Here is a 26,150-nt window from a genome sequence, read left to right on the forward strand (position 1 = left end):
ACGTCTACAAGGGTGGTACAATGACATGCAGTCTACCATTGGATTTGTTCCAAAGATCCAATACGTTTTTAATATCTGTGGGTGTGTTCCTAGGATATAATTAATTACGTTGCGGTACTAATACTTAAATAGACTCTTATATGTACACTGATGCATTCATTCGTGTGTATCAGCCGTTAACGGCCCACTGTTGAACATAGGTCTCTTCCATAAGTGGGTTTTACCAGTAGATCCACGCTTGGTAGGCAGATAGGTAACCTGTAGTTAGAGTTTTGGTGATGTTTTAAGAGAGATGCTGCTGCCCATCCCTTGACCATTAAGTTGCCTTAGTCGCCTCTTACGATACCCACGGGAAAAGCCAAGGAGTAGTCCATTCTATGCCGAGACCACACGGCAAATGTACTGCTTTTTTATAGTAATAGATTGTAGATTTTTATTTTAAAAAGGAGAAACATAGTAAATAGATCTTATTTCTTATATTAGTTTTTACAAGTATATATGCAGTATCTTATTTAATTATAAATCAATTTTGATGATTCTTTATTTAATCGAATTAGTCCTTTGTTTAATTACTTTTTAAGTCTTTAAATGTATCGTGACATAAAAACACTCCAATTTTTAATATTAAAATCATAAACTTTTTATTATTTGTATTTATTAATATAAATGTGAAAGTGACTGTCTATGAATTACCTCTATACCTTAACAGTTTAGTTAATTATCTTGAAATTTAGTATACATAATGTAGTAATTGGGATGGAAGAGGACATTAGACTACTTTTTACTCCAGTCAATTAACTCATCCCAATTCTGAGTACGAAGTCACGGGTAAAGATTAGCTAGAGGAATATTGTTATCTTCGTTTGTCTATTATATTAACCAGTTTCAAATACCGGAATTGTACTGTAAACATCAAAAGGCATATTATTATGTGATATTAGGCACCTACCTGTATATTTATTATTATGAAAGCAAATCGCAGATTGCAAAACAGAATCTCTCTTTGATAGATTTTATTTATAACTCTCATCGGTAATAAAGAAAAGACTTATTATTCAAATTAGGTCATGTGTTGACGTCAATCGATATTTTTTTTTTTATTAAAAACTTGTATTTGTGCAGTATTAAGTTTATTCCACTGATTTGCTCATGTCACAGAGTATTATAATATTATAGGATGATACTATGAATTAGGACATAAGTAACCTATATGTTTTAATGATCGATATGATTCATCTATGTATCAAATATCTGTATCTATTTGATTGACTATATACGAGTATCTTTATAAACTTTCATATTTATTATATGAGTTTTACCTGGCGGTTTTATTCTTTTATTAGAAAGTACTACTCTTTGTATTGTAATCCAGGATATTATTGCAATTTGAAATAACAAACAAGTTGACGGCCTCACTTGATAAAAAGTGATAACCGTCACTTTTTTTTACCACTGGGGTGGCAAATTAACATACGGCCCACCTGGTGGTAAGCGTTTATTGGAGCCCATGAACGCCTGTAATACCAGGGAGGAAACCTCTTTATCCCTTTTTTGAAAAACTCCCTTGTAGTCTCACATATATATACATATGACTAGTATGAACACCATAATGCACATTGTGGCGCCCTTCACATTTCTTATAATTTTCCATTATTGATGACCAATGTATTTGTGTGTGTGATGTGTCATGCTTCTATTATTGTAACAAATATTTGCATACTGAATTTTTTTTTAAATATTAAGATACAATTATTGTTGTTGCAGTTAATTATTCAAGATGACATTCACAATGGAAGAAGGCGGATTCGGGGTAGGAGACTATGTGGCTTTCGGGGTTTTGTGCGTTGCGTCCTGCGCTGGTGGGATGTGGTACAGCGCCGTCGGCTCACGAGCTAAAGCCGTGGTGGACATCAAAGATTATCTGCTCGGAGGACGAGCGATGTCCACATTTCCTGTTGCAATGTCACTTATAGCCTCGTAAGTAAATCTTTATTTTTTTGTTGTATGCCATTTGTACATAATAAGATAGGTAATATCAGTACCAGGTATCAGTACTATATCAGTACACTAACAGTATTAGGGAGCAATTTTTTTAATTTTTTATAGCTTATATGTTGATATAGATTTAGCTCAATATATAGTAAAAAAAAATTATTACAGTCAGTTTAGTTGTTTTTCGTGGAATGCTAACAAATAAGCAAATACACACACAGAAAACTTTCGTTTTTAATTCAAAATTGTATACTCATAAATTATATTTTCGAAAATATTTAATACACAGTTTTGATTTTGCTACGAAATTATTATACCGACGTTAACAAGAAAAAACGGTATCGGTTTACTGGGCTTGACAAGACATGTTGCTTTTTCAGTTTACTACTATTTACAATCGTATATAGCGTTCTGGTTACATGATTTAGGGTTATCATCACTGTTCTATCACCGTACCACTTGCTAAAGTTCTGAAGTTCATTCACATTTTTTTGTGCGTGAAATATAATTTCTGTGTATATATCACGCTTGTTTTTCCTTCGCATACATGTATTGTGCACTAAGCTCCTAAGGATGCTACTATGTGAGTTCTTCCAAAAAATGCGTTTACATGTTTTTGAAAAGACTGGTAACAATTTAGCGAACTTCTTCGATTTACATGTGGTCGTGGACGACGATAACCACTTTCCATTAAGTGGACCATCAGCATATAGTCAGTATATATATATTCAATCCATTGGCAATGACTTAAACATTTTTTGTTTATTATTACATACTTAGGTATTTACTTTTTTGTTGCCAACGTGCAAACTGCAGATGCCATTGCGATTAATAGACATACTATTAATCGCCACGGCATCTGCGCTAAGCATATTCTATAGAATGTGTTTATTGATTTAGTTATACTATTTTGCAATTAATAATTTACAAGGTTATTTTTATACCGGATTTTTTTATTTAGTTACTAGGCAAATTTTGTGTCGAATAGGGATTTTACAAATTCATCATTCTAATTATAAATTAACTCATTTTATTGACGGATTTGTGAATAAAAATGTAATTACTGAAGGCAAGACTCATGACGTAGAGCATAAATAAGTTTCATTTGGCAACCGTTTAATTCGCATTTAATTGGTTATATCTTTAGGTCAATGAACTTGGTATCTGCAGGCAGGTATAAAAATAAGGTGCCATTTACATACCATTAAAATTTAGGTCTGATAGTTATTTGGAATTTAGACTCATGGAATTGAATTGGAAATTTTTCTATTAAGAACTATTTAGGATTTTTTTTCGGATTATGGTGAAATGGTAACCTCGCCTGCGCTATTGGTGTATAGCGTATGGCTATTGGTGGTGCGCTGGCGGAGCACGTGTATATATATATAAGTGTGGGTTGATAGATAAGGATAAAAGCAGATCAGTTGGCCCATTCGACACGAATTCTGCAAGAATTAACCATGATGGTTAATTAACCAGTGGGAGCCGCGTGGAGGTTGACCTAACAGGGTGTATTTCTAGCAATGAAGCTGTTAGACCGCATCACTAACAATTCCTTTTCCTCTACCTATTTAGGTTGGGTAATTCTAAAAAAGTTTAAGAAATGAAATTCGAAATTTTTTAAGACATTTTTTGACTTCAATATATGAGTCCCTATTTGGGAGATTAATTTTATCTTGGCGTGAAGATAAATATCTTCACGCCAAGTCCATTGCGGGAGAGACAAAGACAATCGATTGAATTGGATGAGAGATAAGATAGTTATTTACTATAAGATGATTATTTTATAATTAATTATCTGTATTAAAATGTCATTATTAAATAGTTACATACCTACTATGATTTCAATGCATTTTAAAAAAAGGGGAAATGTAACAGTGTTGCTTTTGATTAAAATATATTAAATACATTGTGAAACTAATTGTAATACACATATTAAGTAGTTAACAAATATCAAAATATCTTTTTAAACTTTCACATGTATAATACAATCACATAATACATAAGGAGATCCACAAAATTTAACATCGTGATGTCACAGATAATATAATATTATACTAGGTGATAAATAGGCTGTATACCTACGTGTAAAGCAAATAAAGATGTTTCTAAATTACCATTATTGAAACAGCCTTGTAAAATTTGTTAATTGAATTTGTCTTACTAATAATGTAGATAATATGTAATTGTTAATTCAGTTTTATTTTATTTTAACTATAAATGTAAATGACAATGTAAATAATTAGACATTTTTTATGTTAATAGTATGTCAATTTATCAAGCTAGTAGACCTTATTTCACGAAACCATTGTAGTAAATTATGGCAGTTAAATATTAGTAAGTTTATAGCTAATTATGTACTTATTAAATATAATTATCCATGTGATGCCGTGTGATCCCAGCATAGAATGGGCCACCCCTTCCGTTCCTGTGGATGTCGTAAGAGGCGACTAAGGGAGGGCGAGGGATGGCCAACAGCGTCCCTCTTAAAACAATCTCAAAGGTCTAACTGCGCTTGCTAACCCGCCTGCCAAGCGTGGCAACTACTGGCAAAACTCACATTATGGGGAAGGCTTATGTCTAGTAGTGGACAGTTAACGGCTGAAATAATATTCCATATGACGATTTGTATAAAAAAGAGCAATACGTAATTATGCATATTTATGTTATATTAGAAAGAATAGTTTCCAATTTAAATTTTAAAAATCGACCTTACATGAGTAATATTTAATCCAATTTTGCAACATTTGCTACACTGAAAAAATTGCTCATTTAAAAAAAAAATGTGTGTTAAATGTCAAATAGAGTCAGCCAAATGTCGATTTAGCTGACTAAATATTGACATGTTTTTGACACACGCTGATCTATCTATATAATTTAAGACCCGCCGGTACTTAATCTACGAATTATATATTGTAACGAAGTCAAACTATTTACTATTTTTTATTGTTGTACCACTATTAGTGAATAATTATAAGTACTTGTTTGTAATTAAGTGCAAGTATTCATATATTTTTTTAATGGATGATAATGGAATGGTAACCGCGCCTGCGCTAACGGTATACCCTAGCGGGGCTCCATTGAGGGATGATAGTTGAGAATAAAAAAAGCAGATCAGTTAGCTCATCGTAATGTAACTGTAGTCTATACATGCATATAAACAGTATCAAAAATATAATGATATTGGTGAAAAAACCTTCAAAATTTAGAGATTATTATTTTTAAGTTTTAAAAAAGATTTTAAGTATTGTTATATAATTACTGTTGTTATAATATTGTTATATTATTCATTTTTGTTACAATGTTAATAAAGAATTTATTTTCAACAGGTACGTATCAGGAGTGACAATTTTGGGAACACCGGCTGAAATCTACAACTACGGTACACAGTACTGGCTTGTAGTGGTAGGGGTGACGCTTAGCTGTATTGTGGTCGCCACAGTATATTTACCAGTATTCTGCACCCTGAGGCTGTCCTCCTCATATGAGGTAAGAAGCTTGGAACGGCTAAAAGATGATGGACCACTTAATGGAAAGTAGTAACTAACGTTTGCAGACGACACAGGCGTTATAGACATCACAAAATACATTGGGAAACTCATACAGTACAGTATACTAGCAAATTGCACCTTTTTAGGGCTTAGAGGTTGACTGAGTAATTTCACTTCTTTATGTCACCCTTCAAACTAAACATAATTATGTAAGCAAACATTTATACTGAAAGATGCAAAGCAAAACAATTAAAAAATATCTTTAAATTTCAATCTTCCTATGGTAATGGAGTAAGAATATATAACGCGCATGTGTAATAAAAAATATTTGTGACTCTTACAACAAGCTCTTTTATTTGAAGTGTCACACGATATAATTTGTTTTTTTTTTTTTTATAATTTTCTAGTTTATCTCCCCAAAAGTCGGTTTTTATATATCATACGTCCGTTTTTGGGTCACACTCTTACATGCGTGTACTAAATTTCAACTTATTAATTCCATTAATTTCGAAGCAAGTTGGCTGTGACAGACAGATGGACAGATTGACACGCGAGTGATCTTATAACGGTTCCATTTTTCCTTTTGAGGTAGGGAACCCTAAAAAATATTCAAAAGGTTTCGTACACAAAACTGTCAAGTTACGTAATTTAATTTGTGCGCGATTATTTTTGCTTGATTACATTTAAATACGCGATAGATTTGTTACTTAACGTATGAATGATTTATTACATCATGTTTTTCTACATTTAGATTATTTATCAAAGGTACTGAGTATCTAGCCAACCTTGAGAACGAAGTCCACAGTAAAATCACGTCGAGATTTCTTTTGCATGCTCATCATTTAAGTAGATAGGTATTGCACTGTTCTTTATTATCTTATTTCATTGTATCAAAGTACAATCAGTACGTATATACAAATAGAATATATATAACAATTATGGATGTCACATTAAAATGAATACGTTTTTTCTGTAAGACAAATTAAAATTATTTTATTGTGTTACTTTTTTTTATACAACTTAGAATGGCAAATAAGCTGACGTCCCACCCGATGGAAAGTGGTAACCGCTGCCTATAGACATGAACAGTACCATGGACATAACAGAGTATACTGGTACGCCCATGATACCCCCCATGCGTTGCCATTCCTGAGGACTCAGATGTTATTCCTCTGTACCCAGTAAATTCACGTCGTATCCCACCCTTCAAACCGAAACACAGCCATGCAAACACAACTGCTTCACGGTTAAAACACGAATGGGACAGAAGTACCCAAGCAATCGACTTTTGTACAAAGTCTTCACTTTTTAACACTTTTTTCCTTGTGCCATCTAAACGGGTGGATGATTTTTACTTGATCAATAGGATCCATAAGATAAAACGTATTCACACAATAATATGGGGATTATACTAGTATAAAAAGGCCAGTCGTGTTTCATTGCGTTTGTTACGTCACTAGGCTTGTTCTTTTTTCTCTGCGACTGGGAGACTACCTAATGACACAAGTCTAGCAACAATATTTGACTCGACATCTATTGAGAGTTCATATTTTTTTATTGTTATTGATTAAACTTTCATGGTCAGGTTCATACATAATTTTTTATCTATTATGCTTCAATCAAATCTACACGTGACTGAGCAATAAACATTTTTATAAACTTCCATATTTATAATATCAATAATAAAAAAAAGTGATATGAACATATGTATAATAGGAAGCAAAGAACATAGTGACTTTATCATGTTGATAAATCGTGAAATCTTAGTAAGTGTAATATGATTATAATTTTAATCGTCTTTATAAACATTTGTCGTTTATTGTTGCCGTGGTGAGATGTTTCAAATTTGGCCGAGCGTATTGGAACTCACATAAGAGACAGTTTTTTAAGCGGTGTTTCGTTACTGGAATTGCAATTAAAAATTTAAATTAAGTCGTATCGATAAAACGTTACGATGTTTTGATTTTCCGCCATCGATCAGTAAACTAGAAAAATAATTCTATTCCATATCAATACTATCTATTAGAAAATGAAATTTACGGAGTTATACTCTAAGTTCCTTTTTATGTTTCTGGTACGGAACACTAAAAATTACGTTGATCGATAACCAAAGACAAAATCCATAAAAAAGATTTTATACATTAATTTTTAAGCAACTAAATTATTATCGTCTATTAATCTGGTAGTGTCAGAAATAAGTAATTCTCTATATTTGGGTAAAGTGAGCATCGCAATGTATTCTGTTATATCTATAATGCTGTTTATGTTTATAGACGACGGCTACCATTTTCTATTAAATGGGACCATATGAGAGTATATACTCGTAAATATGATTGTTGACAATATTATTTTTTGTCCACAGTATTTAGAGTTAAGATTCAACCGCCATGTTCGAGCTGTGGCATCGGTACTTTTCCTATTGGACGAGGTGAGTGACACTCAAACTATCTTACCTTGCATGACATTGCTTTCAATTAAAATTTTAATCATACTAGTATTTATTAAATTCATTTCAAAGGTTTTATTTTTTTTATATATATTGTATTATTACTATTTGCAGCGCATGACAGTGAAACTAATTTTTATATGTACTTACTTCGAAAATTGGGGAAAATATTTAATAAAACAGATAAATTATATAATATTATTAGTTAATTAAATCTGTAACATTGATTTCGTTGTTTATGTTAATTATAAAAATTATACTTAAAAATAATTATAAATTTTTGTAAGTTTGATTTTTCTCATTACATTATGATTTTCTGAAAAGGGAGGATTTAGGATTTTAAGACAATGTAGGGGCGACCTATGTTCAATGGTGCATATTAAATAAGTAGTTAAATGACAATAATGAAGAGTGCTAGATTCTATTTAGAAGTAACTATAGAGCTCGTGATATCTTTGGCGTGGGTATTTATAAAAATAACAAAGATGTTCGATTATAAGATTCTATGATATTAGAGTAAACACAAACTGTGGATTTTTAATGCTTGGTTTTTTCCTCTTGCGGTTTTTAATTCATACGCTGAAAACCTTTGCGCGATTTTTTCCGCGATTGCCTGTGGCCTTATAAAATCTTCATAAATTACAGAAATGTACGGATAAAGTCTTGTAGTAAAAAATTATAGAGCGATATAATAGATCGTGTAAAAGAATCTAATATCAAATTTTATGCCCTTAAATCCAATAGTTTTTATTGTCCAGTAATAGATTAGATAGGATATTTTTTGTAAGTACTAACTAGCTGTTTGTTAACGGCTTTTTTATTACCAAAAACTGTAAAAAATAAAACATTAAAGAATTTACAAATGTCGTATATTTTTGTGTTATATTACGCGTTAGTCAATTAGTAATTCAGTATTTTTTAATTAGTGAATTTCTAAGTAGGTACTTAATAATAAATTTGACTAATTATAGAAACTAACTATAGTTTGTAAAATGTATTGTGTAGCAAGAAATATGCAACAATATATGGGCCTTGTGCTTTATACGTTAATTATTTTATTATATCGCGCTGTCTAATGACCTGCCTAATAAAGATATAATATTTTTATCTTATATACATTGTAAACAATGTCTACATCTCATCAGATTTAATACTACGTCTAATATAAATTGAAATTATAATTTGTTGTTGAGACAATTTTAATGAATTACAGTTTTGATATTTTTTTTTTTATGCAACTTAGAGTGGCAGATAAGCTGATGGCATACCTGACGGAAACTGGTAACTGTTGCCTATAGACGTGAGAAGTACCATGGACATAACAGTATACTGTTTCGACCATGATACCTCCCATGCGTTGCCATTCCTGAGGACTCAGGTATTACTTCTCTGTATCCTGTAAATTTACTACCTTATCCCACTCTTCAAACCGAAACACAGACACGCACACGCAAACACAACTTCTACACGGATGGGACAGAGGTGCCCAAGAAAAAGACTTTTGTACAAAGGCTCCTTCTGGTTATATCACTTAGCTGAGCTTTCATGCACGTTACAATTTAGTTAAAAATAGAAAGTTTAATTATAACAATACTATTTACAGTAGTTTATATTTGAAAGTATTCAGAGAGATTGACCCTACCGATTGACTCTTTCGATTATTATGACAAATCCCATCGTTTGTAAATAGCTGAACAAAATTTTGCGAATTGTATAGCAAACCGCAATACTATGTTAATTAGCTAATAGGACTAATATTTTCTATTTATCTTGACAATCTTAAACATAAGGAAAATCTTAGACATAAGTTCTTAATCTACTTATTATTCAGATAATCTTATTGTCATTGTTAATGATTTATTAAATATTATAATAGTGCATGTGGTGTTCGCCTATAAAAGACTTTTACATTAGGCAAAATTATTTTTTGTGTTATTAAGTTGCATGTAAAATGTAAAAGTTGTATGTGAACCTTATTAAATAAATAAATAAATAAATTTATTAAATTAAATATGACATCTTAAACATTAAACATTCTAAAGTACTAGATAGTTACGTCAGTCAATTGTTTAAAATACTGTTCAATACAAATAATGAACTGTACAAATAATGAAATATGTAGTTGAAATAAACAAACACCTGGTCCTTATAGGCCTATATAGAGAATAATATGTATCTATGTTATTAAATACCATATGACCTTTAAGAGAATTTGAACAAATGAATAATGGTGATCTATCAAAAACAACAGTGTGTGTAAAATGGGTCAATAATATGTTAATTCCATGCATACCAAAGAATAACAATCGGTATAATTTATACGTTCATAGAGATATTTCATTAGTCTATTTATTATTACTTTTGTTTTAATAGGAAAATACATTATAGATGTAGTTTGGATTGGATATAGAATTTTGATTTACTTAAATAAAATTAAACATGTAAAATATTGGAATGTGAATAATCTACACTTGTAATAAAATGCTATATATGTTGATTAATACAATGTTAGTATTATGTATAAATCAGCAATTCTTCATTAGCGTGTATATCGTTCGTTTTACTTACAATTGTGGACTTTGCCCACTTTGGTGTCGCTTGAATGTGGACGGTCAACATCAATTGTTCGCGAATGCGATCAATTGGTACATTTATGGAACACTTGTTAGATTTCTTCCACGTAACATAACTTATAAAAACATTATTTTTGTTTTGTCCAAATGCGTTATTAAAAACAAACAAAAACATTACATCGGTCGACTCTTTTAATAAGTCTTCTATCTTCTTCATATAGTGTCAGATTTAAGTGTTATTTACAGCTAGCTACTTTGGGAACCTGTTTATAACTGTTTTTACTAAGTTTAAACCCATCTACTTAATTCTAGTTTTTTTTATATCTATTGCTATACGTATGTATAAGTAAAGTAAGTATGTAATTAATAATATAACACTTGTTACCACTTGGGGGAAAGGGATTTTTAGTAATAGGGTCTAACAGTCCCATTGCTAGCAATATACCTTAATAGGTCGACCCTCACGTGCCCCACCCCCTGGAAACCATCGTAGTAAATTCTTGTGAAATTTGTCACAACGGACAACAACTGACCTGCTTTTGTCCATACCTATAATTTCTCATTAGTGCCTCGTCAGCGTATATCAATAGGGCGGGTTACCATGCCATTTTCATCCATAAAAAAACCTGTTGTTATAGTATATTGCTAGCAATGGGGCTGATAGAATCCATTACTAACAACCTAATAATCATATTATAGGTGAGGATGAAAAGGTTAGTTATAGGCAGCCAAGGGTACACGCTGTCTGTTATATAGTATTGTGGCAGGACACCTGGCCACGCAGACAAAGTATAAACGAATGTACTGATGAATCGTTATCGCAATCAAGTACATGAGCAGGAATGGGTAATATACAGCAATATCCATATATTGTAGTTACAATATCTATATAGACCGAAAAAAGATATGTTTTTTATTTTTTATTTATTTACACTTTATTGCACCAAGTAAAAAGAGAAATAACAAATACAGTAAATATTAATGAGAAGTGATACAAAAGGCGGCCTTATCGCTAAGCAATCTCTTCCAGACAACCTTTGGGTAGAGGACGTTGAGAAAAAGACATAGGGTAGGTGGCGCACTATTATATAAATATTATCATATACAAACATATATACATACATACATACACATACATATATAATATATACACAATTAAATATATACATAACATACACATACTTAACAACACACATACAACAGAAAAAAAATTACGAAGGAAAACGAAGAGAGAACACAGGAAAATAGTACTAAAGTGAATGGTAGTAGGATGTTAAATATCGGTTGTCCAATATATAATATTTAAATGAAACGAATAGAGATATCCTACAGATATAGGTGATATCGAAATGGGTGATGACCATTTTCCGCCATCAATTTTCAGAAAACCCAATATATAGACATGGGAGCGATACGGATATTACCCCTGCCTATTTATGATATAGAATGAGATGGCGATGTACGCTATCTTGTTCCATCTCTGATGCGATTTTATCGATACATTTGTTTGTACCTTGTCTAGGGCGGCCGAGAGTACTTGTTGAAGTATAATATTATTTTCTTTTTATAGTATGACTATTAAAAACTGGTGATGTATGTACGTAGTAATTATGTCGAAGGCAGAGCGTAGTAACTTGCCTTAATGTTTATTTTTATTTCGATTGCCAGCCAAGGTTGGTCATTATCATGGACTTTGACTATGACTCGTCCGTTACGTGAACATGCATCTCTAGTATCATTAAGAATACAATATATTCTTACTGATATAATTGTAATTAACCCAACTAAATTATGATTAACATACAAAGTTAAAAAAAAAAAAAAACTAAAGAAGTCAGGCAATTTGATATGACGTCACAAAAAGCAGATTCTGTTTCCTAGCCGTATACAAATAAAGATAATTTTACCTTTATTATTAATTCCTTTGCTACTACTCTATGCAATTTTTTTATTAGACTTAGAATGACCAATAATTCAGTCTTATACTGCCTTCTAATTTTATAGAAGTTAATGGTTTTCTTTCGTAATAAATATATACACGTATATTTATTAATATTTTCAGAATTTAATTCCATTATTTGTTTCAGGTATTATTCTTGCCAATGGTGGTTTATGTACCTGCGTTGGCTTTTAATCAATGTAAGTATTTATTTTTATTTAATAATGATTATGATGATGGATATATATTCATCTAGATAGTGTATCGAGTGTTAAAATGCAAATAGCATAGAGAAATAAAAAAAAAAAATCTGCTATTCTTTCATCTTGTAATTATTATTACCTAATTTGAATTCATAAGCCTCGGATGAGGTGGGTTGTGTAATATGAATTGATAAATATTTTTTGCCGTGCATCAAAAAAGGCATATTGTAGACAAATTATATGTTTCAAGTTTAATGTTAAGTATTAATATAAAATACAACATAAGAATAAAGGGAAGAATGGGATTGTTAGCAATGGAGTTTGACAGCCCCATTGTTATTAATATGCCCTATTAGGTCGACCTCCACGTGGTTCCCTCTGGAAACCATCGTGAACAATTCTTGTTGAATTCGTCACGATGGTCTAACTGACCTGCTTCATCCTCACCTATCATCTGTCACTGGTGGCCCGCCGGTGTATACCAATAGCGCAGGCGGGATAACCATTCCATTATCACCCATTAAAAAAAAACATAAGAATAAAAATGCTGATCTGTTCTGGTGCTGTGTTTATGATGAGGCTCTGTATATAAATAATTTTTATTTATAAATATTTAGTTTTTATTGATATTGGTATTGAATATATAATATGAATATAGCCTGCCTATCCTGCCATGCGTGACAACTACTGGCAAAACTCTCCATATGAGGAAGGCTTATGTTCAGCAGTGGACAGTTAACGGCTGAAAATAATAATAATAATATATAATATGGATATTATAATACAAATTTACAATAACAATTAAAAAAAAGTAATTGTTCACAGTGACGGGCTTGAATGTATTTGCGGTGGGCGGCGCTATGGTACTAATATGCGGTGTTTATACAGTATTAGTAAGTAATATAATATATTGTTTATTCTATTTCAAATATGTGTTGTTTTGTCTATTGCTAGGAATTTTATGTACCATGTGTAGCTGCGACCTTCTTATCTGTCACGAAACTACAATGCGTGATATATTTGCTATTTGGTTTGAAGGGTAAGATTGTTAGTATAATCTTTGACATCATAGATAGCTCTTTAGTTTACGGGTCTTTAGCAAGGGAGTATAAGGTATTATGTTTATGGGGTTATTTTATGCTCGTGTCTATAGATGAGCGCTATTGCTTTTCATTATACTGGCAATACTATAAATAAAATAGAGTATATGCAATAACAAAAAGGCTACAAAATATATATAATTTGTTATTTAGATAAAAATTAAAATAAAATGCATGTATTTAAATAGATATTTAAATATATGTATTTTTTAATATAGAAAATTTGACGACAACAACAAACAAAAAAATGTTAAACAATTAAAACAATTGGCAATCTAAGTATCATAAAAAATTACTTCGTCCTGAAATTAGTAGACGTTTTATTGAGGTCAATATACTCCCACAACACTTTCAAATGGTATAATATTTTTTCTAACTCGAAGGAGACTTCAAATTTAAAGGTTCGGTTATGCGATTTTGTAGTGATAAGTTATAGGTTTATATTTATATAAGGTTTATGAAATTATTAATGAATTATTTAATTTCTTCAGGGAGGTCTCCGTGCAGTTGTTTGGACAGACTCCGTACAGACCGGCATAATGTTCATAGGCGTGGTATTGGTAGCCTCAGCTGGTACGCTTGCCGTCGGCGGAGTCAAGTCTGTGATTAGTATAGCCAATGAATCCGGAAGGCTCGATTTATCAAAGTAAGTCTTCATTTCTACTCGTTCTAATATATATATACTGTAGGTATTTCGACCAAGTACGATCGTATGTATTTACTTTACTATGTAAAATACATAAGAGATATAGATATAGACGGTCGGTAAAAAAGAATGACGGCACGCCTCGGAGAACCAGACAAAAAATCCAAAAAATATCAGTAGTTGTGCAAAACAATATTTTTAAAAAGTTTCCATGTTTTTTGTTTTATGTATCCATTTTTTTTTCTTCTTTAAATATTTGATATAAATTTACACCGCGAATTTACTATTCATAATGGACTTTAATAAAATAATATTGATAAATAATCGCTTCAATCTGTTATAGTAATATATATAGTATAATTTACTGACGTTCTTATTATTTGAGCATGTGTATTATATATTTAATCAATTAAAGGTAAATTTATTTAATGATAATAAACACATTTTATTGTTTTATTACATAGACGGGGTTACTAAACTCCGTTTACGCTATCGGTATATGCTGGCGGGCTACTAGTAAAGAATGATATGAGATAGGTAAGTATAAAGGCAGATCAGTTGGCCTATCGTGACGAATTCATTAAAAATTAACTACGATGGATTCCAGAGAGATCGCGTGGAGGTCGACCTGATGGGTTACCTGACACCTTCTCAAGCCAATATCGTCAAGTAACGAAAGAATACTCTGATACGATTATATCTTCAGAGTGTAAACATGTTACACTACTCAAAAGGATTCTAGGAGGAAAAATAGAAGAATTAGTATTTGCTCGTTTGGTAGGACTCCACCTTGTTTACCTGTTGCCATGTTACAGCTCGTGATCTTGTTCGTATTATTTTATGGTCTTTGTTTTTTTAAGGTTTAAATTTAGTCAAACATGACTAGTACTACATACTCATCATCATTATTTAAAAAAAAATAAGAATAGAAAAATGCGTATTTTTTTTTATTTTTGGTTATTTAATCTTTAATGTCCAGTGAAAATGTATATACATTTGGCAGACTTAGCAACGGACGGTGTTCTCTATTAGTCAAAAAAATTGTAAATTTGACTATCAATTGAGAAAATATAAAATAATAATAGTTTTTACTATTGAAAGAGTCCCACGATTGATCAAGATCTTACCTGATGGAAAGCAATAATGTGGTCTAAGATGGGGCTCGCGGGCCCACGAACGTCCTATTCACATTTACCTTAAACTGTAGATAGATATATCTGCAGAAATTAAAAACATAAGAAGAAAGAGAGTTCCACTCCTTAGCCGTACGCATGGTGAAGGAACACGCAGAACGTTTCGTGCGTATAAATATTATATAATGATAATGAAATAATTAAACTGTATTAGAAGAGCAAATAAAACAATTTATGGCTCAAACAAAGTAATCAGCAAGATTAATTTTAAAGGGAAACTGAGAAAAAGTGATAATGAAATTTATAAAGTTGAGCCACTTAAGCTGAGCGCGATAGAGTGAGATATGGTCACACTTACGGAGATTAAAAATAAAATGTGTGCTATTATTGAGAAGACGATCCAATTTATTTAAGAGGTCTTCATTCATGTCTGTGCAGCAGACGTCACCGTAATCAAGTATGGGAAGAATAAGACACTATACGAGTAAGATTTTAGTACTAATAGGGAGAAAGTGTTTAAGTCTGTACAGATTGCGTACTGTGAATGTTATTTTACTACTAACTTTGTTAACGTGATTTAATCAACTGAGATTGCTATCAGATGACTGAATCGATGGTATTCATTTTTCCAAGTCGTGGTGTATTACCCATAATCAAAGCTCGGCCTTTAGCAGTAACGGAGATACCGATATCGCTCGTCCAGATAAAAATTTACTATTCATAAAATATAGTATATCATTCAGCTGATCAATAGTATTGTCGATTCAATCACCCTCTTGGCTTGGAAGTACATTTGTAAGTTGTCCGCATACAAGTGATAAGAGCATTTGAGGTCTTTAGTAATGAAATTAATAAAAATTTTGAAAAGTAATAGAGATAAAACAACCCCTTGAGGAACGCCGGCATCTATAGCATACCAGTTAGAAAAAAAAAACGACCGACACGAACAGCTTGCTGACGTACTCGAAGATAAGATGAAAACTAATCAACAGCACGAGAAGAGATAACAAGATAAAAAATCATGGCTAATGAAATGTCATGATTGACAGTATTAAAAACATTTGGTCGCGTACAACGCGGTTTCAGAGATGCTTTCTCCCACGAACACTCAGGTTATGGAATGAGCTCCCTGCCGAGGTATTCCCGAGAGACTACAGCATGGGGTTCTTCAAAAGGGGGTAAAGAGGTTTCTTCAGGGTCGGCAACGCGCGCGTAATACCTCTGGTATTGCAGGCGTTCATAGGCTACGGTAACCGCTTACCATCAGGTGGGCCGTATGCTTGTTTGCCACCTCAGTGGTATAAAAAAAAAAGAGAAGTCGAGAATCTCTCAAGAAATAAAATATTTTTAAATATAATTTGTTAAAAGATTTGTTAGCTTTTTATTGGGGATTTTTCATAAGTATAAATTACATAGATCTAAAAATTATTCAAGATCAATGTATTATTTAGTGATAACTATTTTTTTTCCTGTTTTTGGCTCCTTAATACTTTTTTTTTATTTATATTCTTAATTATTTTATTTGTTATAAACAGCTGGAGCTTTTCTCCGTACGAGCGTCAGACAGGATGGGGTGCGCTAGTGGGCGGTTTTCTCTACTGGACTTGCTTTAACTCTGTCAATCAAACTATGGTGCAACGATACATAGCTTTACCTTCTAAACGACAAGCAATTATGTGAGTTTAAAGCTGTCATTGATACCGTTTGTACGTTACATACTTAACTAAGACTGACATTTTATTAAATTGTTACATGTATTTACATATCGTCGTATGATAGTAATTCTAATTTGGAATATTTTATTATTATTTTTTGTACTGTACATTAATAATATATATATCTACACCACAGATAATATAATATTATTCTAAATAAAAGATCGCGTAAGAAAAAAGAGCGTCGTTTACAAGTAAGGGCTAACACTGCAGAAGACTTTGAGTTAGGTATGTCATTTGATAGAGAACTGAAAGGGGCGATAAAGAGTGAGGTTCATGTACACTAGACCTTGTACATTGTACACTTTCAAGTATATTTTAAATCTTTTAAATTTTCGCGACTGTCTGCACTTTTTATACATATTACAGCGATTATAATAAAACCGGTTGGCTCAGAAAAAGTAAATGATCGCTATAGGAACCCGTTAATTATGTCTATATTTTTGTTCTGAAATTCTTTTGTTTTATTCTTTTCTTTTTCAATTAATTATTTAATGTATAATCATACAATTGGCATCTGAATAGGCCTGTCCTGCTTGTGTATCTGTCTGCAAGTTGCACAGTTGTGGTTACATAGCTGTATCGATTTAAATGATGATAGAATATGGCAGGGTAATTACTGGATACAGAGGTATAACACCTTAGTTCCCGGAATAGAAATACATGAGCGTTACCATGAATATTATAGTGTTGTCGTATACAAGTCGTATAAAAAAAAATCAAAAATAGGTTAAGGCCATACAAAACACGACGTGAGACGGCCGTTAATATCGCCGTCCAGCCATTCACACATCTAAAATGTTCCAGTGCTTTAGGTATATTCTGCGTTGGCGCTATTCTGGCGATATCGTTGTGTGTATGGTGCGGATTGGCTGCGTGGGCTACTTGGGTCCTCGGCGGCTGTCACCCTGGCGGGGTACCGTTGGTGAATGACAGACTGCTGCCAGCGTTCGTCACATATGTCGCCAAGATTCAACATCTACCCGGGTTGGCGGGTGTATTTCTAGCAGGAGTATTCGGTGCTGGGCTGAGGTAAGTGCTAATTTAATTAATGTACCCTATTTAGTTATTTCACCAGTAAAGCTGCAATGGAGGAAGCAAGCGTAGTTGTGAATTTGTTAGAACAGTAAAAAGACTAGCGTCTCTTACATCAGGAATTACGATGCAAAAAGCATAATATCTTAGTTCAGTTATGATTTAATATAATTATTAGTTTATATAAACCGGTACTGTCCGCTGTTGAACATAGGCCTCCCCCATAAGGGAGGTAATTGCTATGTTTGGCAAGCGTGTTGGCGACTGCAGTTAGGTTTTGATAATATTTAAGAGGGATGCTGCTGTTTATCCCTTGACCATTAAATTCCTTTAGTCGCCTCTTATGACACCCACGGAAAAGGAAAGGAAAGGCTTTTTTATGCCGAGACCATACGGCGATGATTTAATATGAAACGAGGGAATGTCAATTACGTTTAATATAAATAAAATATGGACGTTTTTGTTTGTGTTTATAAAAACATCAGTAATGGAAAATTAGGCGAGTTGTCCGCTTGTTAATAAAAAAAATTAAGACCTTTAAATATTTTATCTGTTTTAACTTCTAAACAAGTTGGCCCATTACTTCTATGTATGTTGTTATGACTGTTTATTTATAATAACTGTTTGTGTTATCATATTAGTCGTCTATCAAAGTTGAAAACACGAAGTGGACACAACGTAGGGGAGATCCTTGCCCCGTAGTAGGACAGTAGTGGCTTCTAGATAATATTATCTAATAATGTACCTACTATCTAAGTCGTCAAACGTTATATCATATGATAAAGCAAAATCAAGACAAGCATATCGTAAACCGGATTTATGATAAGATCCATTGATTGATTTCCATTATTAAGTAGTTGTTTCCTGCGACTTCTCTTACTTGACCCTTCATTGCCCGTTACCATGGGAGTTATGTAGGATATAATTATATTTGAGAACGCCATCTACTTCCAAAATAAGCTGGACTTGTTGAGTTGGCTGATCGGTCATTAAAAAAATTGGACATGAAATACTAGATGACGCTAGAATCGAGGTTTGTAATATTTGTAATAAAAAATAATTAGAGGAAAAATTTCAAAATTGTCAATATATATATATACTAATAATTTATCATAATTTTTATTTTTATTCTCTTATATTGTACAACTTTATAAAAAAACATACTACCAGGAAACATTGCGATTGTGTGAAGTTATAATTCATTCAGGAAAAGATTGCGTTATGTCTGTCACTTTACATTCATACATAATAATAAAACCCACCTGCCAATTTAGACTATTTATTTTAAATTATCTTTAATTACAAAATAATCAACAAACGTCTCGATTTCAGCGCCATTTAGTGTTTGTTATATAATATTATTTAGTTGTTTAATGACTTTAATATACATGCTTATTTTTTTGTAACATTGTACATACATATTACATGTTAGGTTATACACAGAATAAACCCAGATCAATATAAACAGGCATATTCATGAATACAAATGTTTGTATTATGCGGGAATTGAACTAGCGACCATCGAAAGGCCAGGCACTGTGTTAAGTCGCTACACCTACAAGGCTGTCTAAGTAGTTTAGATTTAATAGTAGAGAATTTACTAATATTACCGAGTTATTTGACGTAATTTAAACGTGTGCTATGTTTGTGCAGCTTCCCTTCAAGATGATTTTAGTCGAGCGATGGTTGCAAATTTACATCCAAACACCAAGTTGTAGGTTTACGGGAAATTTGGTCGAACACTACATGGTTAAAATTGGCAAGATCACCTTATTTTGGAGGCTGCTTGCTGACGGTGTTCCGGCACGCGTTTTACACTCAGGATACTGATGTGTTCTTCAGTTCATTGTCGGCAGTGCTGAATGCGTGCGCCCTGGTGGCAGTTGAGGACATTCTGCATGGCTGGCTGCGGCTGCGGCTGAAGCCTCTAACAGAGGGACTGCTGGCGCGCTCGGTGACTGCGCTGTTGGCGATCATCTCCATCGTCATGTTGGTTGTTATTGCTAAGCTTGGTGGTGTACTCGGTAAGTTATCGATGAATTTATCATACATTTGCACATCATTTTACCATACTGTCAAATAAAGCAGGATGTTCTTTTAGTCTATGTAAAGGTTTTCACTTACCAAGCCATTAGATTTGTTTTGTTGGGTGTAAATGAACATTAAGCGGTCAAATCTTATATCAATACACAACAATCTTTGCAATTGAGTTTTGGGATCCAAAACCTCAGAATTTGCAAATTTATGTTTGCATAGTAAATAATAATATTAAAAATAATAATCATCTATTGCTTTGTAGTTTGAAACCTACTCGTACGTTAACCTAACATTTAGTAAGTCATATACTTTATTACCGAATCACTATGAAGGAACTGTTTCATTTTGGATATTTCGTTGTATTGTTACATAATGTGTTATGTCCTCTTTACTTTGTGGTCCATGACTTTTGATAATCAAAACATTCTATGTACTTGTGCTAGACGTAACAGAATGAATCACTATTTTAAAGCTATTTATAGTAGCATATTGTTTTGAACGATCAAAATATTTGCTCAATTATCCATCAACGTCCTTATAATCTTGTTATGTGACATTGACCATGACCAAATTTAGTTGGATGTTATTATTTTTTTACAAAATTAAACAAAAACAAAGGAATGTTGTGTTTTTGTAGTAATTTTATATGAATACATTCAACTGGTCTATTATAGCGTCTAAGTAACTATTTATGAAAATTTAATTGTTGTATTGTAAGATCATAGCTTCACTATATATTTATATATCATTTTTGTTGCCCAAAAGTTGCTTTGAAAAATTGTTTTTGGCTTAAACTTATTATAGTTTAAGAGCATTTCTTTGAATTTAATAATAATATTAATTTATTCGCATAAATATTGTTGAAATAGATCCTAATTATAGAATCACATATTTAGCCACATTGTTTTAGTGGCGGGCAAAATGTCTTATTTACGTGGATACGTTTTAGATAATTTTAGATCTTATAGTAACAATATTTATTCTAATTACAATGTAAATAATGAGTAGCAAATAGCATCTTAAATTTTTAAAACGTAGTATGATATAAATTTATTTGAATAATTAAAATGTCACAATTTTTTTTAATACAATTTTTTTTATCGAATAAAATCATTTTTTATGGGGCTAATGTTGCAAATAGATTTTAAAATGATTTAGGAATAGTTCCCGTCTGGAATGTTATAGTATAATTTTATTGTCATTGTGTATTTTATGTATTTATTCCGTGTGGTGATAACTAAAGAATACAATATATCACTTATTTTTGTTCTTTAAAGTCCTAAAAAGTGAAGGGAAATTAAAGTAAATATCAGTCAGTACCTTTATTTCAAGTAAAAGTAAGTTTCTTTAAAATAAAACCACAGTGTTGCGCTGTGGTCTGTACACCCCAAATTTATACAATTTTTATGAGGAAAGATGCATGCCCAATGGTGGGAAGAGAATAGGTTGTTATGATAATGATAATGTTATTAATAAATATTGCGGATATTCAATATAATATTGTATTTAAATAACATATTTTTAACCAGGTGTAGCAACAGCGCTCTCAGCTATCGCCGCCAGTGCTACATGTGGGGTATTCACCCTTGGCATGGCGTGTTGGTGGGTAGGACCAAGGGGGGCCATATTCGGGGCCATCGCTGGAGCACTGGTTGCGGGCACGACGTCACTAGGCACGCAGGCCGCCGCCGCCAGCGGCCTTAGGGCGCCGCCGTTAAATCTAACCGCAGAATGCGCGGCTAACTCCACCTTTAGCTTTCAATCTGTGGTGAGTTTTAATGTTATTTAGAATTTTTGTTTTTATATCCATATTTTTCCTGTAAAATAGTTAAATATGAGTTTGGATTAAAAAATATTTACATATTTATATCGAATTCTGAGCAGACTCTTATATATCTTATAGATATTTATCTTTTAATTTATAAAAAAAATATTTATAATTTCAGGACCCAGAGACAATCTTCCCTCTGTTCCGTGTGTCTTACCACTGGATCGCTCCATTGGGTTTATTCTCAACGTTGCTAGTTGGCGCTATTGTCGGATATTTCTTTGACAAGCATGATTCTTCTAAGATGGACGCCGAGCTATTCACGCCTGTTGTCTGGAGGTGGCTTCCAGCCGACTCCCACGAGATGGCAGGAGAAACTCGACGTATTATGGCCGCTAAAGCGGTCGATTCACCAGCGCCGTCTGCTCCCTTAATTCTCAACAGAATAAATAAGGTAACCTTTTATTTATTTATTTATAATTAAAACATGAGATATAACACGACTTATAAAATTATAATACAATGTATTTCCTCCCTTCTAGACCAATTCATAGCTCAGCGATAGGCATGTTGCTTTTTGTAAATAATGTCTCGGTTTCGATACCTGGTCGGGCCAATTTAGAAAACGCTCTTTTCTGTATTGGCTTAGGTCTGGGAGTCCTGGATAGTAACCCCAAAGTTTATCTCTTGGTCTCTAATAAAACTGGGTATCTTAGTTCGAGGACCAAGTGATTGATATGATTGTTTGCTATTTATTTTAATGTAATAACTACCAGTTTAACTTAAGAGTAATTTGTTTGAAAAAGCTCGATTAGTTTCGGGTCTATCCGGGACCTTTAGTCTTTAGCAGTTGTCTTTTTTGAAATGGATAATAATGTAATTATGACTGTGTAGATCCAGGCATAGAATAGGCCACCTTTTCCTTTCCCGTGGGTGTCGTAAGAGGGGACTAAGTGAGCTTATGGTGGAGGGATGGGCAGCAGCGTTCCTCTTAAAAGATTGCCAAAAGCCAAACTGCGATTGCCAACCCACCTGCCAAACGTGGCAACTACTTACAAAACCCCCGTTATGGAGGAGGCTGTGATCACCAGTACACAGTTAATGGCTGATACAACAATATAATGGTAACCCCGTGTGCGCTAATGGTGTACACTGGCGGTGTACCAGTGAGGAATGATAGGTGAGGATGTAGCAGGTAAGTGTGCTTATCGTGATGAATTTATTCGGAATTGAACCACGAGGAGGTCGACCTAACACGGTATATTGCTAGCAATGGGCTATTAATCCCCATTATTAACAATCCCTTCTCCCTCCGAGCGGCTGTATCGCGAGCACGAGCCTAACTGCGCGCTTCGACCTGCTGAGATTTATTATTTTGTATTTACCAGCATATATATAGACTTTATAAAGTTGCGGTTAACTCTGTTTTAGTCAACATTCTACCGCCAAGTAGCTGTGCATGCGTAGCTGTGTGTTATTTTAAGTTTTTTTTTTATTGGGTGAAAATGGAATGGTAACCCCGCCTACACTAACGCGATATGCTGGCGGCTAAGGGTGATCAATGAGGATGAAAACAGGCCAGTTAGCCCATCATGATGAATTTATCTGGAATTAATCATGATAGTTTCTAGGGAGAACCGCGAGGAGGTCGACCTGGTTGGGTATATATCTAGCAATGGAATTCTCAGTCTCCATTGCTAACAATCCCTTTCCCCCCTTATTTTAAGGGTTATATGATAGTGAATTTACGGGTATAAAGACAATACTTACTTACTTACTACTTAATCATAGCTTATGTAGTTGGAGCATCGAGCCTCATAAACAGGTCAACTTTTTGTCAGCTAAATGCCAAACTAGCTTCCTCATTTTTTATCAATGTTCTATATACCTACACATAAAATGTATCTTAACGTATTATTTAATAAATAAAATAAGTGTTTACACATTAAAAAGATGTAGAAATTATAACACAAAATAAATATAGAACTTATAAGGGAATCACTCAACTATTTATCACGCAAAATTGTATGAAAAAGTTGACCCGTTTTCTCGAAGCATTTCTGTGGGGACACTATCTATATAATCTAAGACTTTATTCTTTACGATTCACGTTTGCGCCATAAACATAGATATCACTCTGTAGTAGTGACAGCCATAGTTCAAAATAAAATATAGTTTATGAACTACGCTGTCTTTATATTCAGTCGTATACTAAAACGCCTGTACGATAGTAAAGAGCAAGATTGTAATTAGAACAATTATAACAATTGGAAGATTTGTAGGTACTTAATTTATTTTTATAAAAGTAACAAATTGAAAATATTTTATGGGTTAATAAATAAATTAATCAAACCGTTTGATTGATCTGCGAAAACAGAGTGGAATCAAATTTGTTTATTTTACACGAGAATAGATGTGAAAAAATAATATATTTTTTGTCATAATTATATCGAATTATAAAATATTACAATTTTCTTTTTCAGGTCGATGTTAGTGATGAGACCAGTAAATGAAGTGAAGTGAGGTGAGCTGTGATATAAATAAGAATGGACTTGTAGTAGTACTAAAAAGAAATACTTCTTAAAGAAGTCCTTATATTTAATGATAAATATACCTATATTTATCTATAAAATGTTGTCAAAATATTGTATTGAGGTGCTAGATTTAATAAATAAAATCATAGGTAAATATATACAATTTTCAAAACTGTCTAAAAAAATATTTAGGTACACTTAATATTTATACTACTTAATTATTAACTTAATAGTTAAATTTACATTGACGTACAAATTTTTCAGTTCGATTTATGACCAGTAAATGAGAAAAGAATGATACTGTTTTGACTTTTAATTAAATTATAAGATGTTTTGAGATGTTTTACTAGAATACATTATGGTTGGGACCAACTTATTTATCACTAGGTATTGAACTTAATATATACTAATTTAATTGTTGTGTGAGTATTATTAAAATGAAGGAAGTAAAAAATGAAATTTATTTATTAATTCTTGTTAGAAATTCACATAGTTATTTGCTGAAATTTAACGATGTTTTTTTGAAGTTTGGAATAAAATGGACTAAAGTAATAGCGACAATAAATTATATTTTTTATAAATATTGAAAATAATTTAATATAAAATATTTTATATAACATGTACGTATTTTTGTAATTATTATTATTTTACTGGCTGTATTCTGCGATTTTGCTTGCGTTAATGAGGATAAAAATATTCTATAAGTATAGTTTATCGATGTATCAAATTTCATTCAAATCCGTCCAGCTGTTTGAGAGAGAATGAGTAATAAATATTCTAACGTCCACATTAACCCTTCTTTACATAATGGTGGAAATTTCCATCATAACTTTGAATGCTCTAAAATTATATAAAAGAACAAGTTCACTTTAAGTTGATCGTATTTGGATAACTTTTTAATGTCCATTGCAGAAAAAAAACATAGCTGTCAAATTTATTTCTTTAACCATTTTTTCTTTAATTTTGAACATGTATTATATCACCTTGATTTATTTCACCAATAAAAAAAATCATGCAAAGAAGGGTCAAGAGGCTGGTGAGACTTATTTGGTACTTACTTAATTATATTTATACTTAAATGTTTTTTGTTATTATCTACCATAATTTTTCAGTCACGATATTAATTTTATTTTATATTTTATATTTTTTTATTACTTTTTACTAGTATCTATGTACTTTGATGTGGGTTGTTACTTAACTGTTACTTGTAAGTACAGAATATTTGACTATTATACCAGTGAATTATAGGACTTTGATGTTGTTTGTGGTTGCAATGAATATTCCTGTTTATATATTTATTTATTTATTAAGTGCAAGATGTTACGTTATAAACGAAATAAACCATAAGGCTTTACCCTTTACGAAAATTATATATATCGGAAATTACAAGATTTTAATTAACTACATAAAAGTTATCAATAATAGCATAGTCACTTATAAAAAAAAGTATATGCCATTGTATAGATGATAATGGGCGTATTGAGAGACTAAAGCTCACCCAATTGATGAAATGAATAAATAAAAACAATTGAGCTGTG

At 32.2% G+C, this 26,150-nt stretch overlaps 1 protein-coding gene across 1 annotated transcript in view; it reads left to right on the top strand.

Annotated features, from left to right (window-relative positions):
* Positions 1–24,946, top strand: part of LOC113516712 (sodium-coupled monocarboxylate transporter 1-like) — a 29,860-nt gene extending 4,914 nt beyond the window's left edge. Inside the window, exons 2-13 of the mRNA XM_052901864.1 lie at positions 1,765–1,977; positions 5,322–5,481; positions 7,846–7,911; positions 12,590–12,641; positions 13,470–13,537; positions 14,236–14,390; positions 17,059–17,199; positions 18,046–18,270; positions 20,116–20,297; positions 21,840–22,078; positions 22,257–22,532; positions 24,562–24,946. Of these exons, the coding sequence (XP_052757824.1) occupies positions 1,778–1,977; positions 5,322–5,481; positions 7,846–7,911; positions 12,590–12,641; positions 13,470–13,537; positions 14,236–14,390; positions 17,059–17,199; positions 18,046–18,270; positions 20,116–20,297; positions 21,840–22,078; positions 22,257–22,532; positions 24,562–24,591 (1,794 nt within the window). The 5' untranslated portion in view covers positions 1,765–1,777 and the 3' untranslated portion in view covers positions 24,592–24,946. The remainder of the gene's footprint in view (positions 1–1,764; positions 1,978–5,321; positions 5,482–7,845; positions 7,912–12,589; positions 12,642–13,469; positions 13,538–14,235; positions 14,391–17,058; positions 17,200–18,045; positions 18,271–20,115; positions 20,298–21,839; positions 22,079–22,256; positions 22,533–24,561) is intronic.
* The last annotated feature ends 1,204 nt before the right edge of the window (positions 24,947–26,150 follow it).

Source organism: Galleria mellonella, unplaced genomic scaffold, assembly GCF_026898425.1.
Source record: "Galleria mellonella isolate WM207_F2 unplaced genomic scaffold, CSIRO_AGI_GalMel_v1 utg83, whole genome shotgun sequence".
Taxonomy (NCBI): domain Eukaryota; kingdom Metazoa; phylum Arthropoda; class Insecta; order Lepidoptera; family Pyralidae; genus Galleria; species Galleria mellonella.